Source organism: Salvelinus namaycush, unplaced genomic scaffold (genome assembly GCF_016432855.1).
Source record: "Salvelinus namaycush isolate Seneca unplaced genomic scaffold, SaNama_1.0 Scaffold1448, whole genome shotgun sequence".
NCBI classification, from domain to species: Eukaryota; Metazoa; Chordata; class Actinopteri; order Salmoniformes; family Salmonidae; genus Salvelinus; species Salvelinus namaycush.
The window spans coordinates 47,912-62,500 of record NW_024058173.1 but is presented as its reverse complement, the minus strand read 5'-3'; the positions used below and the strand labels follow the sequence as shown (position 1 = coordinate 62,500).

Sequence of the window (14,589 nt, the reverse complement as noted above, 5' to 3'; positions counted from 1 at the left end):
AGTAGTGGTTCCCCTTGCTCTGCAAGGGCCACGGCTTTTGTGGAGCGATGGGTAACGACGCTTCGTGGGTGACCGTTGTTGATGTGTGCAGAGGGTCCCTGGTTCGCGCCCGTGTCGGGGCGAGGGGACGCCGTAAAGTTATACTGTTACATAGGTTTATGGCTTATTAAATGATAACTTCAGTCAACCATTCATAAAGTAGTACACACACACACAGAGTTTGATCCTGTTGTACATATAGCTATGTAAGTAACCACTAACCAGACAGTTGTGTAAAACAGGCTATGACGCTCAGCCATGATGACCTGTGGTCCACTGTTAACTAATATCTGTTATCTATAGTTACAGTCTAACTAACATGGACCACATGACATGATCTAGTCAGTTCTATATAGGTCTACTGTCTATCTGTTATCTATTGTTACAGTCTAGTTAACATGGACCGCATGACATGATCTAGTCAGTTCTATATAGGTCTACTGTCTATCTGTTATCTATTGTTACAGTCTAACTAACATGGACCACATGACATGATCTAGTCAGTTCTATATAGGTCTACTGTCTATCTGTTATCTATTGTTACAGTCTAACTAACATGGACCACATGACATGATCTAGTCAGTTCTATATTGGTCTACTGTCTATCTGTTATCTATTATTACAGTCTAACTAGCATTAGGATTAGGTCTACTATCTATCTGTTATCTATTATTACAGTCTAACTAACATCAGGATTAGGTCTACTGTCTATCTGTTATCTATAGGTACAGTCTAACTAACATTAGGATTAGGTCTACAGTAGGATAAATTACTATAAGATTAGTGACGTCATCGTTTGGTTTTGGTTTTTCCTGACCATCGGACCTGACAATGACTCACTCTAGATTTTAAGGGTCCTGTACCAAGGGCCAAGAGTACAGGACCCTTAGAACTGGACCCCATCTACCCTTCACCTCCCCTCACCCCTCTCCCCTCAACCCCTCACCCCTCTCATCCCTCACCCCTATCAGTTAGAGAGTCTGAGTTGTAAATGTTTTACTGGGCAGATGAACTTTGGCTGTTTGAACAGTGTCTCTGTTTTGTAAAATGGTGTCTTGCAGGTTTTCAATAGGACCAATGATACATGATATTATGCACTATGATGCTTGCACTTAATATGGATTCTGGTAAAAATTGGCAATGCCAAATACCAAGAGAAAGAACAGATCACTTGTTATTGCGATATAACACATATATATATATTTTTTACCTTTATTTAACTAGGCAAGTCAGTTAAGACCAAATTCTTATTTTCAATGACGGCCTAGCAACAGTGGGTTAACTGCCTTGTTCAGGGGCAGAACGGCAGATTTGTACCTTGTCAGCTGGGGGAATCGAACTTGCAACCCTGATTTAAATAAGTTAAAGTCTGGATATCCCAGAACAATTTTGTTTCAGTTGTTTGTTGTATTTTTTTTTAAACAATAAAAATAAAAAAATCTATCAAATAAATATAATTTAAACGTGAACCGTGTCATGTGATCTGGGTAACCCGGAACAGTTTTAATGTTTTTTTTTTAATCTATACACAACCCTTCATTCGTAACAACAACTCAATGAACCTATCGTACACCGACAGGTAAGATAGTTCGTCTCTGAATGACGTTTTTAATGCGCATTTTTCGCAACATTCACAAATACCATTATGAACATCCGTATCTGCAGCCATAGGAAGACTTGTGCTTGATACGGCATGACTATACACGTTTATGCAGGGTGTGTTTTTGCACTGACCCGGCATCAGGCAGTATCAATCAATCAATAAAATGTAATTATAAAGCCCTTTTTACATCAGCCGATGTCACAAAGTGCTATACAGAAACCCAGCCTAAAACCCCAAACAGCAAGCAATGCAGATGTAGAAATCTAGCTAGTGCTAGCTAACGCCCTTCTGAGTAAGCAGTCTATGCTAAGTTAGGTTAGCCATCGTTCGTAGCAAGATGAACACATAGATAGCTATTGACAAGGCTTTGAGAAGTTGTCAACCTCAAAACATTTGAATATGGTACTACTACGAGTGTTACTGCTACTCTTACAACGTCCTCACGTTATTGTAGCTAGCTACTAGTAGCTAACTGCAGATTGGGACCAGGAAGCTAGCTAGTTAGCAAGCCCATTAGCTAGCTAGCAATACTGTTTATTTAGCGAGCAAACTTTACTCAGCTATCAACTTCATTTGGCGTGGTGATGTAGCTCGCTAACGGTAAGAACGATCAGATAGATACTTTAAGATACACTAAACAGAAAGCTTGATGGAGCTAGCTAAGTCAGAAAAACCATTGTACCTTGACATAGGACAGCTAGTATCATAATATAGTGGATTGTTCTGTAGCTATTGCAGCCGATAAGGATATACCGGATGACAACATAGTGTTATCAGATATTACACAGACATAGCTAGCTAAAATAATGTATTCTAGAATAACGTAACACAGGTATTCCTCTTATCTCACCTGTAAGAACAGAGCAGATTCCTTTAATCTTTTGTTACAGCCCAGTGTAACGGATGTGAAATGGCTAGCTAGTTAGATGTGTGCAGAGGGTCCCTGGTTCGCGCCCGTGTCGGGGCGAGGGGACGACGTAAAGTTAGACTGTTACAGCCCAGCACTAAACACACCTGATAAACCAACTCAATGGCTGGATAAAAAGTTGGTCCATTGTATCAGGACTCTTAAGTACTGGGTTGGAATGAAAGCCTGCAAACCCAGTCTATGTGTGCGTCCCAATTATATGTCCTTTCTTGTAAAGTGTGCACTACGTTCCACAAACTCCTCTGAAAGGAGTGGATTGCTGGAGGAGAGAGCTAGAGGGAGTTTCTTATACCTGTCATTTACATTCAAAGCAGTGAAGGGAATTGTACAAGTGCACATTTTGGGAGGTAGGAGAGATAATTGGGACGTAGCCCCCCCCCCACCTGTGTCCTCAGGACTAGGGTGTAGAACAGTGGCGTAGACCAAGGTTTCCCAAACTGGGTCCTGGGGTCCACTCTGGGTCCTGGGGTCCACTCTGGGTCCTGGGCCCCACTCTGGGTCCTGGGGTCCACTCTGGGTCCTGGGGTCCACTCTGGGTCCTGTGGTCCACTCTGGGTCCTGGGGTCCACTCTGGGTCCTGGGGTCCACTCTGGGTCCTGGGGGTCCACTCTGGGTCCTGGGGCCCCACTCTGGGCCCCTCCGTTGCATCGTTGCAAGTTTTTTGCCCTATCACTACACAGCTGATTTAAATAACCAACTCATCATCGAGCTTTGATTATTTGAATCAGTTGTGTAGTTCTGGGGGCCCCGGGGGGGAGCCAGGACAGACATCATATAACCCTGACGTCAGGAGGACAGAGATCATAATATAACCCTGACGTCAGGAGGACAGAGATCATAATATAACCCTGACGTCAGGAGGACAGAGATCATAATATAACCCTGACGTCAGGAGGACAGAGATCATAATATAACCCTGACGTCAGGAGGACAGAGATCATAATATAACCCTGACGTCAGGAGGACAGAGATCATAATATAACCCTGACGCCAGAAGGACAGAGATCATAATATAACCCTGACGTCAGGAGGACAGAGATCATAATATAACCCTGACGTCAGAAGGACAGAGATCATAATATAACCCTGACGTCAGAAGGACAGAGATAATATAAACCCTGACGTCAGAAGGACTTCTCTCCTCCATGATCTCTCTCACGATCCAGTGCGTCTCGGACCAGTGAGTTTCCCCATCCCAAGATGTCAGCTGACTCCATGGAGATTGATGACTCCCTGTACAGGTAAATCCCGTACTACCTATTATCACTGAACACTATTAAGTGGGTACAGTTACATACCAGTAATAGTTCCAATAAAACATGTTCTATGTGCTCAGTGTCTCACAACAACATCATTTGATCCCCCCCCCCTCTTCCCTGCCTCCCCCTCTTCCCTGCCTCCCTCCACCTCTTCCCATGCCTCCCCCTCTTCCCATGCCTCCCTCCACCTCTTCCCATGCCTCCCTCCACCTCTTCCCTGCCTCCCCCTCTTCCCATGCCTCCCTCCACCTCTTCCCATGCCTCCCTCCACCTCTTCCCTGCCTCCCCCTCTTCCCATGCCTCCCTCCACCTCTTCCCTGCCTCCCCCTCTTCCCATGCCTCCCTCCACCTCTTCCCATGCCTCCCCCTCTTCCCATGCCTCCCTCCACCTCTTCCCATGCCTCCCCCTCTTCCCATGCCTCCCTCCACCTCTTCCCATGCCTCCCTCCACCTCTTCCCATGCCTCCCTCCACCTCTTCCCATGCCTCCCTCCACCTCCTCCCATGCCTCCCCCTCTTCCCATGCCTCCCTCCACCTCTTCCCATGCCTCCCTCCACCTCTTCCCATGCTTCCCCCTCTTCCCATGCCTCCCTCCACCTCTTCCCATGCCTCCCCCTCTTCCCATGCCTCCCTCCACCTCTTCCCATGCCTCCCTCCACCTCTTCCCATGCCTCCCTCCACCTCTTCCCATGCCTCCCTCCACCTCTTCCCATGCCTCCCCCTCTTCCCATGCCTCCCTCCACCTCTTCCCATGCCTCCCTCCACCTCTTCCCTGCCTCCCCCTCTTCCCATGCCTCCCTCCACCTCTTCCCATGCCTCCCTCCACCTCTTCCCTGCCTCCCCCTCTTCCCTGCCCTTCCCTGCTCCCCCTCTTCCCTGCCCCCCCTCTTCCCTGCTTCCCCCTCTTCCCTGCTCCCCCTCTTCCCTGCTTCCCCCTCTTCCCTGCTTCCCCCTCTTCCTGCCTCCCTCTCCCTAATCCCTCTCTGTACCTGCCTTCCTCCCTCACCCCCCTCCCTAACCCCCATCCTCCCTCTCCTCCCTCCCTCCCTAACCCCTCTCCCCTCCCTCTCTCCCCTCTCCCCTTCCTCACTCCCCTCGCCGCCCCCTACCCCCCCTACCCCCCCCCCCCCTCTCTCTCCCCTCTCCCTCCCTGATCCCCCTCCCTCCTTCCAGTCGTCAGAGGTATGTCCTGGGGGACAGTGCTATGCAGCAGATGGCTCAGTCTTCTGTCTTCCTCAGTGGAATGGGAGGACTGGGAGTGGAGATCGGTAGGTGACATACGCATCAAATAACACATAGCATTACATTATGTGACATTACATGACATAGCATTACATTATGTGACATTACATGACATAGCATGACGGTACATGCCAGAACATGCCGTTAAGTGACATGGCTTAGCGGGACGGTACATGCCAGAACATGCCATTAAGTGACATGACATAGCATGACGGCACATGCCAGAACATGCCGTTAAGTGACATGGCTTAGCGGGACGGTACATGCCAGAACATGCCATTAAGTGACATGACATAGCATGACGGCACATGCCAGAACATGCCATTAAGTGACATGACATAGCATGACAGTACATGCCAGAACATGCCATTAAGTAACATAACATAGCATGACAATACATGCTAGAACATGCCATTAAGTGACATGACATAGCATGATGGTACATGCCAGAACAGGCCATTAAGTAACATGACATAGCATGACAGTACATGCCAGAACAAGCAATTACGTGACATGACATAGCATGACGGTACATGCCAGAACAGGCAATTAAGCGAGATGACATAGCATGACGGTACATGCCAGAACATGCCATTAAGTGACACGACATAGCATGACAGAACATGCCATTAAGTCACATGACATAGCATGACGATACATGCCAGAACATGACATTAAGTGACATGACATAGCGTTCAGTGAGTTTTTACAGTATGTATTGTATCCATGTATTTCCTGTCATGTGACCGACGTTAGACGTCTCTGCCCTATTTTCACAGCAAAGAACATCGTGTTAGCAGGTGTGAAGGTGAGTGAGATTGTAGTCTGCGTCACTAGTAGTTCACTACATAGGGAATAGGGCTCTGGTCACTAGTAGTTCACTACATAGGGAATAGGGCTCTGGTCTCTAGTAGTTCATTATATAGGGAATAGGGCTCTGGTCACTAGTAGTTCACTATATATAGGGAATAGGGCTCTGGTCACTAGTAGTTCACTATATATAGGGAATAGGGCTCTGGTCACTAGTAGTTCACTATATAGGGAATAGGGCTCTGGTCTATAGTAGTTCACTATATAGGGAATAGGGCCCTGGTCACTAGTAGTTCACTATATAGGGAATAGGGCTCTGGTCACTAGTAGTGTACTATATAGGGCTCTGGTCACTAGTAGTTCACTATATATAGGGAATAGGGCTCTGGTCACTAGTAGTTCACTATATAGGGAATAGGGCTCTGGTCACTAGTAGTGCACTATATAGGGAATAGGGCTCTGGTTACTAGTAGTTCACTATATAGGGAATAGGGCTCTGGTCACTAGTAGTTCACTATATAGGGAATAGGGCTCTGGTCACTAGTAGTTCACTACATAGGGAATAGGGCCCTGGTCACTAGTAGTTCACTATATAGGGAATAGGGCTCTGGTCACTAGTAGTCCACTATATAGGGAATAGGGCTCTGGTCACTAGTAGTTCACTATATAGGGAATAGGGCTCTGGTCTAAAGTAGTTCACTATATAGGGAATAGGGTGCCATTTAGGACTGTGTTATTCTTCATGATGACTTCATTCAGCTACATCTCATTGTCACCATTTAATCAGGGGGACCTGGCTGTATTGACGTGTCTGTGTGTGTGTGTGTGGTGTGTGTGTCTGTGTGTGTGTGTGTGTGTGTCTGTGTGTGTGTGTGTGTGGTGTGTGTGTGTATAGGTGTTGACGCTGCATGACACTAAGCAGTGTGAGACCTGGGACCTGGGCTCCAACTTCTTCCTCAGACAGGACGATGTGCTGACTCAGAGGAACAGGTGAGACCAGTCCCGTCTATCTGCAGTTACGTCAAGGAACGCCCATCAGCGTTGACGTCACTACGCGACACGCCCACTGTCTTCGCCAGCTGTAGCGTATTTGCTCTTGCGTCGTCAGCATTTTGTGGCTTCTCGGTAACACAGGAAACAGGAAACTAGGGGTCGGGTAACAATCCCCTAACTTTCCATTCAATACCCAGGTTTTCATGGTTTGAATCGGTATTTGTCTCTCTGTCTCTGTCTCCGTTGTCCCCCAGGGCTTTGGCGGTCCATCCCAGGGTAGCAGAGTTGAACCCTTACGTCCATGTGGACACATCCTCCTCCTCTCTCGACCTGTCCACTGACCTCAGCTTCCTCAAGAGATACCAGGTGAGAGATACACTCACACACTCACACACTCACACACACACACACACACACACACACACACACACACACACACACACACACACACACAGCAACACACACAGCAACACACAGCAACACACAGCAACACACACACACACACACACACACACACACACACACACACACACACACACACACACACACACACACACACACACACACACACACACACACGTCTTGTTGATGAGTGATTCTGCACAGTCGTGCTGTAACTTTGTGGATCTGAAACACTGTTGACTGTCCTCGTTGTGTTGTCCAGTGTGTGATCCTAACTGAGGCCAGGCTGAGTCTCCAGAAGAAAATCAATGACTTCTGCCACTTCCATCAGCCTCCTATCAGGGTAAGACCTCTAGAGACCGTCCAATCAGGGTAAGACCTCTAGAGACCGTCCTATCAGGGTAAGACCTCTAGAGACCCTCCTATCAGGGTAAGACCTCTAGAGACCCTCCTATCAGGGTAAGACCTCTAGAGACCCTCCTATCAGGGTAAGACCTCTACATATAGAGACCCTCCTATCAGGGTAAGACCTCTACATATAGAGACCCTCCTATCAGGGTAAGACCTCTACATATAGAGACCCTCCTATCAGGGTAAGACCTCTACATATAGAGGCCCTCCTATCAGGGTAAGACCTCTAGAGACCGTCCTATCAGGGTCAGACCTCTAGAGACCGTCCAATCAGGGTAAGACCTCTAGAGACCCTCCTATCAGGGTGAGACCTCTACATATAGAGACCTTCCTATCAGGGTGAGACCTCTAGAGACCGTCCTATCAGGGTCAGACCTCTAGAGACCGTCCTATCAGGGTCAGACCTCTAGAGACCGTCCAATCAGGGTAAGACCTCTAGAGACCCTCCTATCAGGGTGAGACCTCTAGAGACCCTCCTATCAGGGTGAGACCTCTAGAGACCCTCCTATCAGGGTGAGACCTCTAGAGACCGTCCTATCAGGGTCAGACCTCTAGAGACCGTCCAATCAGGGTAAGACCTCTAGAGACCGTCCAATCAGGGTCAGACCTCTAGAGACCGTCCTATCAGGGTCAGACCTCTAGAGACCGTCCTATCAGGGTGAGACCTCTACATATAGAGACCCTCCTATCAGGGTAAGACCTCCAGAGACCGTCCTATCAGGGTGAGACCTCTAGAGACCGTCCTATCAGGGTGAGACCTCAAGAGACCCTCCTATCAGGGTCAGACCTCAAGAGACCCTCCTATCAGGGTCAGACCTCTAGAGACCGTCCAATCAGGGTCAGACCTCTAGAGACCCTCCTATCAGGGTGAGACCTCTACATATAGAGACCCTCCTATCAGGGTAAGACCTCTACATATAGAGACCCTCCTATCAGGGTCAGACCTCTACATATAGAGACCCTCCTATCAGGGTAAGACCTCTACATATAGAGACCCTCCTATCAGGGTCAGACCTCTAGAGACCGTCCTATCAGGGTAAGACCTCTAGAGACCGTCCTATCAGGGTAAGACCTCTAGAGACCGTCCTATCAGGGTAAGACCTCTAGAGACCGTCCTATCAGGGTAAGACCTCTAGAGACCGTCCTATCAGGGTAAGACCTCTAGAGACCGTCCTATCAGGGTAAGACCTCTAGAGACCCTCCTATCAGGGTCAGACCTCTAGAGACCCTCCTATCAGGGTCAGACCTCTAGAGACCGTCCAATCAGAGTCAGACCTCTAGAGACCCTCCTATCAGGGTGAGACCTCTACATATAGAGACCCTCCTATCAGGGTAAGACCTCTAGAGACCGTCCTATCAGGGTAAGACCTCTACATATAGAGACCCTCCTATCAGGGTAAGACCTCTACATATAGAGACCCTCCTATCAGGGTCAGACCTCTAGAGACCGTCCAATCAGGGTCAGACCTCTAGAGACCCTCCTATCAGGGTGAGACCTCTACATATAGAGACCCTCCTATCAGGGTAAGACCTCTAGAGACCGTCCTATCAGGGTAAGACCTCTACATATAGAGACCCTCCTATCAGGGTAAGACCTCTACATATAGAGACCCTCCTATCAGGGTAAGACCTCTACATATAGAGACCCTCCTATCAGGGTAAGACCTCTAGAGACCGTCCTTAGAGGGTCAGACCTCTAGAGACACTCCTATCAGGGTGAGACCTCTACATATAGAGACCCTCCTATCAGGTTAAGACCTCTAGAGACCCTCCTATCAGGGTGAGACCTCTAGAGACCCTCCTATCAGGGTCAGACCTCTAGAGACCGTCCTATCAGGGTCAGACCTCTAGAGACCCTCCTATCAGGGTGAGACCTCTACATATAGAGACCCTCCTATCAGGGTAAGACCTCTAGAGACCGTCCTATCAGGGTAAGACCTCTACATATAGAGACCCTCCTATCAGGGTAAGACCTCTACATATAGAGACCCTCCTATCAGGGTAAGACCTCTACATATAGAGACCGTCCTATCAGGGTAAGACCTCTAGAGACCGTCCTATCAGGGTAAGACCTCTAGAGACCCTCCTATCAGGGTGAGACCTCTACATATAGAGACCCTCCTATCAGGGTAAGACCTCTAGAGACCGTCCTATCAGGGTAAGACCTCTAGAGACCGTCCTATCAGGGTCAGACCTCTAGAGACACTCCTATCAGGGTGAGACCTCTACATATAGAGACCCTCCTATCAGGGTAAGACCTCTACATATAGAGACCCTCCTATCAGGGTCAGACCTCTAGAGACCATCCAATCAGGGTCAGACCTCTAGAGACCCTCCTATCAGGGTGAGACCTCTACATATAGAGACCCTCCTATCAGGGTAAGACCTCTAGAGACCCTCCTATCAGGGTGAGACCTCTAGAGACCCTCCTATCAGGGTGAGACCTCTAGAGACCCTCCTATCAGGGTGAAACCTCTAGAGACCCTCCTATCAGGGTGAGACCTCTAGAGACCCTCCTATCAGGGTGAGACCTCTAGAGACCGTCCTATCAGGGTGAGACCTCTACATATAGAGACCCTCCTATCAGGGTGAGACCTCGAGAGACCCTCCTATCAGGGTGAGACCTCTAGAGACCGTCCTATCAGGGTGAGACCTTTACATATAGAGACCCACCTATCAGCGTCAGATCTCTAGAGACCCTCCTATCAGGGTGAGACCTCTACATATAGAGACCCTCCTATCAGGGTGAGACCTCTACATATAGAGACCCTCCTATCAGGGTGAGACCTCTACATATAGAGACCCTCCTACCAGGGTGAGACCTCTACATATAGAGACCCTCCTATCAGGGTCAGACCTCTAGAGACCCTACTATCAGGGTGAGACCTCTACATATAGAGACCCTCCTATCAGGGTAAGACCTCTACATATAGAGACCCTCCTTTCAGGGTGAGACCTCTACATATAGAGACCCTCCTATCAGGGTGAGACCTCTACATATGGAGACCCTCCTATCAGTGTGAGACCTCTACATATAGAGACCCTCCTATCAGGGTGAGACCTCTACATATAGAGACCCTCCTTTCAGGGTCAGACCTCTACATATAGAGACCCTCCTATCAGGGTGAGACCTCTACATATAGAGACCCTCCTATCAGGGTGAGACCTCTACATATAGAGACCCTCCTATCAGGGTGAGACCTCTACATATAGAGACCCTCCTATCAGGGTGAGACCTCTACATATAGAGACCCTCCTATCAGGGTGAGACCTCTACATATAGAGACCCTCCTATCAGGGTCAGACCTCTAGAGACCCTCCTATCAGGGTCAGACCTCTTCATTTACACGATCATAGAAATGTAATCTATTTCAGATTCACAATCAGAGAATATATTATATTTCTGTGGTCACACCCAGACGGATTATCTTTGTACGGTATGTTTAATTACCTGGGCCACAAATGTAACCCTATGGCACCCTGTTCCCCCCCCCCCCCCCCCGGGAACTAAAAGCATGATGTCTCTCTTGTTTCCTTGCAGTTCATTGGATGTGACGCGTACGGGATCTGTGTGAGAGTGTTCTGTGACTTCGGGGACCAGTTTGAGGTGTCGGACCCCACGGGAGAGGAAGCCAAGGAGATGTTTATCCAGAACATAACACAGGTACACACACACACAGGTACACACACACACAGGTACACACACACACACACACACACACACACACACACACACACACACACACACACACCCTCCTCTCTGACCTCTGACCTCTGATCTGTAGGGTAACCCAGGGGTGGTAACCTGTATGGACAGCAGGACCCACGGCCTCCAGACTGGACAGAGTGTTCTCTTCAGAGAGGTCAACGGCATGGACACACTCAACGGCACCGCGCGACAGGTCACAGGTACTGATACCACAGGCTTATGACAGGTCACAGGTACTGATACGATAGGCTTATGACAGGTCACAGGTACTGATACGACAGGCTTATGACAGGTCACAGGTACTGATACGATACGCCTATGACAGGTCACAGGTACTGATACGATACGCCTATGACAGGTCACAGGTACTGATACGACAGGCTTATGACAGGTCACAGGTACTGATAGGACAGGCTTATGACAGGTCACAGGTACTGATAAGACAGGCCTATGACAGGTCACAGGTACTGATGCGACAGGCTTATGACAGGTCACAGGTACTTATACGACAGGCTTATGACAGGTCACAGGTACTGATAGGACAATCTTATGACAGGTCACAGGTACTGATAGAAAAGTCTTATGACAGGTCACAGGTACTGATACGACAGGCTTATGACAGGTCACAGCTACTGATACGACAGGCTTATGACAGGTCACAGGTACTGATAAGACAGGCTTATGACAGGTCACAGGTACTGATACGATAGGCTTATGACAGGTCACAGGTACTGATACGACAGGCTTATTAGACAGGCTTATGACAGATCACAGGTACTGATATGACAGGCCTATGACAGGTCACAGGTACTGATACGACAGTCTTATGACAGGTCACAGGTACTTATACGACAGGCTTATGACAGGTCACAGGTACTGATACCACAGGCTTATGACAGGTCACAGGTACTGATAGGACAGGCCTATGACAGGTCACATGTACTGATACGACAGTCTTATGACAGGTCACAGGTATTGATAGGACAGGCTTATGACAGGCCACAGGTACTGATACCATAGGCCTATGACATGTCACAGCTACTGATACGACAGGCTTATGACAGGTCACAGGTACTGATACAACAGGCCTATGACAGGTCACAGGTACTGATACGACAGTCATATGACAGGTCACAGGTACTGATACGACAGGCCAATGACAGGTCACAGGTACTGATACGACAGGTTTATGACAGGTCACAGGTACTGATAGGACAGGCTTATGACAGGTCACAGGTACTGATACGACAGGCCTATGACAGGTCACAGGTAGGAGAGGGGTATTAATGTTGATAATAATGTGTGTCTGTCAGTCCTCTCTCCCTACAGTTTCACCGTAGGGGACACATCGTGTCTGCAGCCCTATGCACACGGGGGCTTCTTCCTGCTGGTCAAAACCCCCAGAACATACAGCTTCGTAAGAACACAACCACAACACAACCGCAATACCGCGTTCATAAACCACATAACACTTTTAATGGTTTACACTTAAAGGAAAATTCCATCTTTTGGTAATTTTTTAAATTATTAGTCCGCTGTTGATACAGTCCCAAAATGTTTTGCCTGTCAGTAATCAAGTTTTCCAGATCTAGTTTCCAGAAAGCATCATACTGTGTCATACTGTGTCATACTGCGCCGTACTGCATCATACTGCGTCATACTGCATCATACTGCGTCGTACTGCATCATACTGCATCATACTGTGTCATACTGCGTCGTACTGCATCATACTGCATCATACTGTGTCATACTGCGCCGTACTGCATCATACTGCGTCATACTGTGTCATACTGCGTCATACTGCGCCGTACTGCATCATACTGCGTCATACTGTGTCATACTGCATCATACTGTGTCATACTGCATCATACTGCGTCATACTGCGTCATACTGTGTCATACTGCATCATACTGCGTCATACTGTGTCATACTGCGTCATACTGCGTCATACTGCATCATACTGTATCATACTGCATCATACTGCGTCATACTGCATCGTACTGTGTCATACTGCATCATACTGTGTCATACTGCGTCATACTGCATCGTACTGTGTCATACTGCATCATACTGTGTCATACTGCATCATACTGCCTCGTGCTGCATCATACTGTGTCATATTGTGTCATACTGCATCATGCTGCATCGTACTGCCTCGTGCTGCGTCATACTGCGTCATACTGCATCATGCTGCATCATACTGCCTCGTGCTGCGTCATACTGCGTCATACTGTGTCATACTGCGTCATACTGCGTCATACTGTGTCATACTGCGCCGTACCGCATCATACTGTGTCATACTGCATCATGCTGCATCATACTGCCTCGTGCTGCGTCATACTGCGTCATACTGCGTCATACTGTGTCATACTGCATCATACTGCGTCATACTGCGTCATACTGTGTCATACTGCGCCGTATTGCATCATACTGCGTCATACTGTGTCATACTGCATCATACTGTGTCATACTGCATCATACTGTGTCATACTGCATCATACTGCGTCATACTGTGTCATACTGCATCATACTGCGTCATACTGTGTCATACTGCGTCATACTGCATCATACTGCATCATACTGCGTCATACTGCATCGTACTGCGTCATACTGCATCATACTGCGTCATACTGCATCGTACTGTGTCATACTGCATCATACTGCGTCATACTGCGTCGTGCTGCATCATGCTGCATCATACTGCATCATACTGCGTCATACTGCATCATACTTAGTCATACTGCGCCGTACTGCATCATACTGCGTCATATTGTCATACTGTGTCATACTGCATCATGCTGCATCATACTGCCTCGTGCTGCATCATACTGCGTCATACTGCATCATACTGCATCATACTGTGTCATACTGCATCATACTGCATCATACTGTGTCATACTGCATCATACTGTGTCATACTGCATCATACTGCCTCGTGCTGCGTCATACTGCGTCATACTGCGTCATACTGCATCATACTGTGTCATACTGCATCATACTGCATCATACTGCGTCATACTGCATCATACTGCATCATACTGCATCATACTGCATCATACTGCATCATACTGTGTCATACTGCACCATACTGCATCATACTGCCTCGTGCTGCATCATACTGCATCATACTGCATCATACTGCATCATACTGTGTCATACTGCATCATACTGCATCATACTGTGGTACTTTCTG

The 14,589-nt window shown here is 48.0% G+C and overlaps 1 protein-coding gene across 4 annotated transcripts in view; it reads left to right on the top strand.

Annotated features, from left to right (window-relative positions):
- Positions 1-1,552: 1,552 nt before the first annotated feature.
- Positions 1,553-14,589, top strand: part of uba6 (ubiquitin like modifier activating enzyme 6) — a 49,832-nt gene continuing 36,795 nt past the window's right edge. For all 4 annotated transcript variants that reach the window (XM_038983095.1, XM_038983097.1, XM_038983096.1 and 1 more), the window contains exons 1-10: positions 1,553-1,618; positions 3,737-3,811; positions 5,003-5,097; positions 5,851-5,879; positions 6,777-6,871; positions 7,129-7,240; positions 7,539-7,619; positions 11,229-11,351; positions 11,473-11,596; positions 12,710-12,813. In XM_038983095.1, coding sequence (XP_038839023.1) covers positions 1,596-1,618; positions 3,737-3,811; positions 5,003-5,097; positions 5,851-5,879; positions 6,777-6,871; positions 7,129-7,240; positions 7,539-7,619; positions 11,229-11,351; positions 11,473-11,596; positions 12,710-12,813 — 861 coding nt within the window. In that variant the 5' untranslated portion in view covers positions 1,553-1,595. The remainder of the gene's footprint in view (positions 1,619-3,736; positions 3,812-5,002; positions 5,098-5,850; positions 5,880-6,776; positions 6,872-7,128; positions 7,241-7,538; positions 7,620-11,228; positions 11,352-11,472; positions 11,597-12,709; positions 12,814-14,589) is intronic.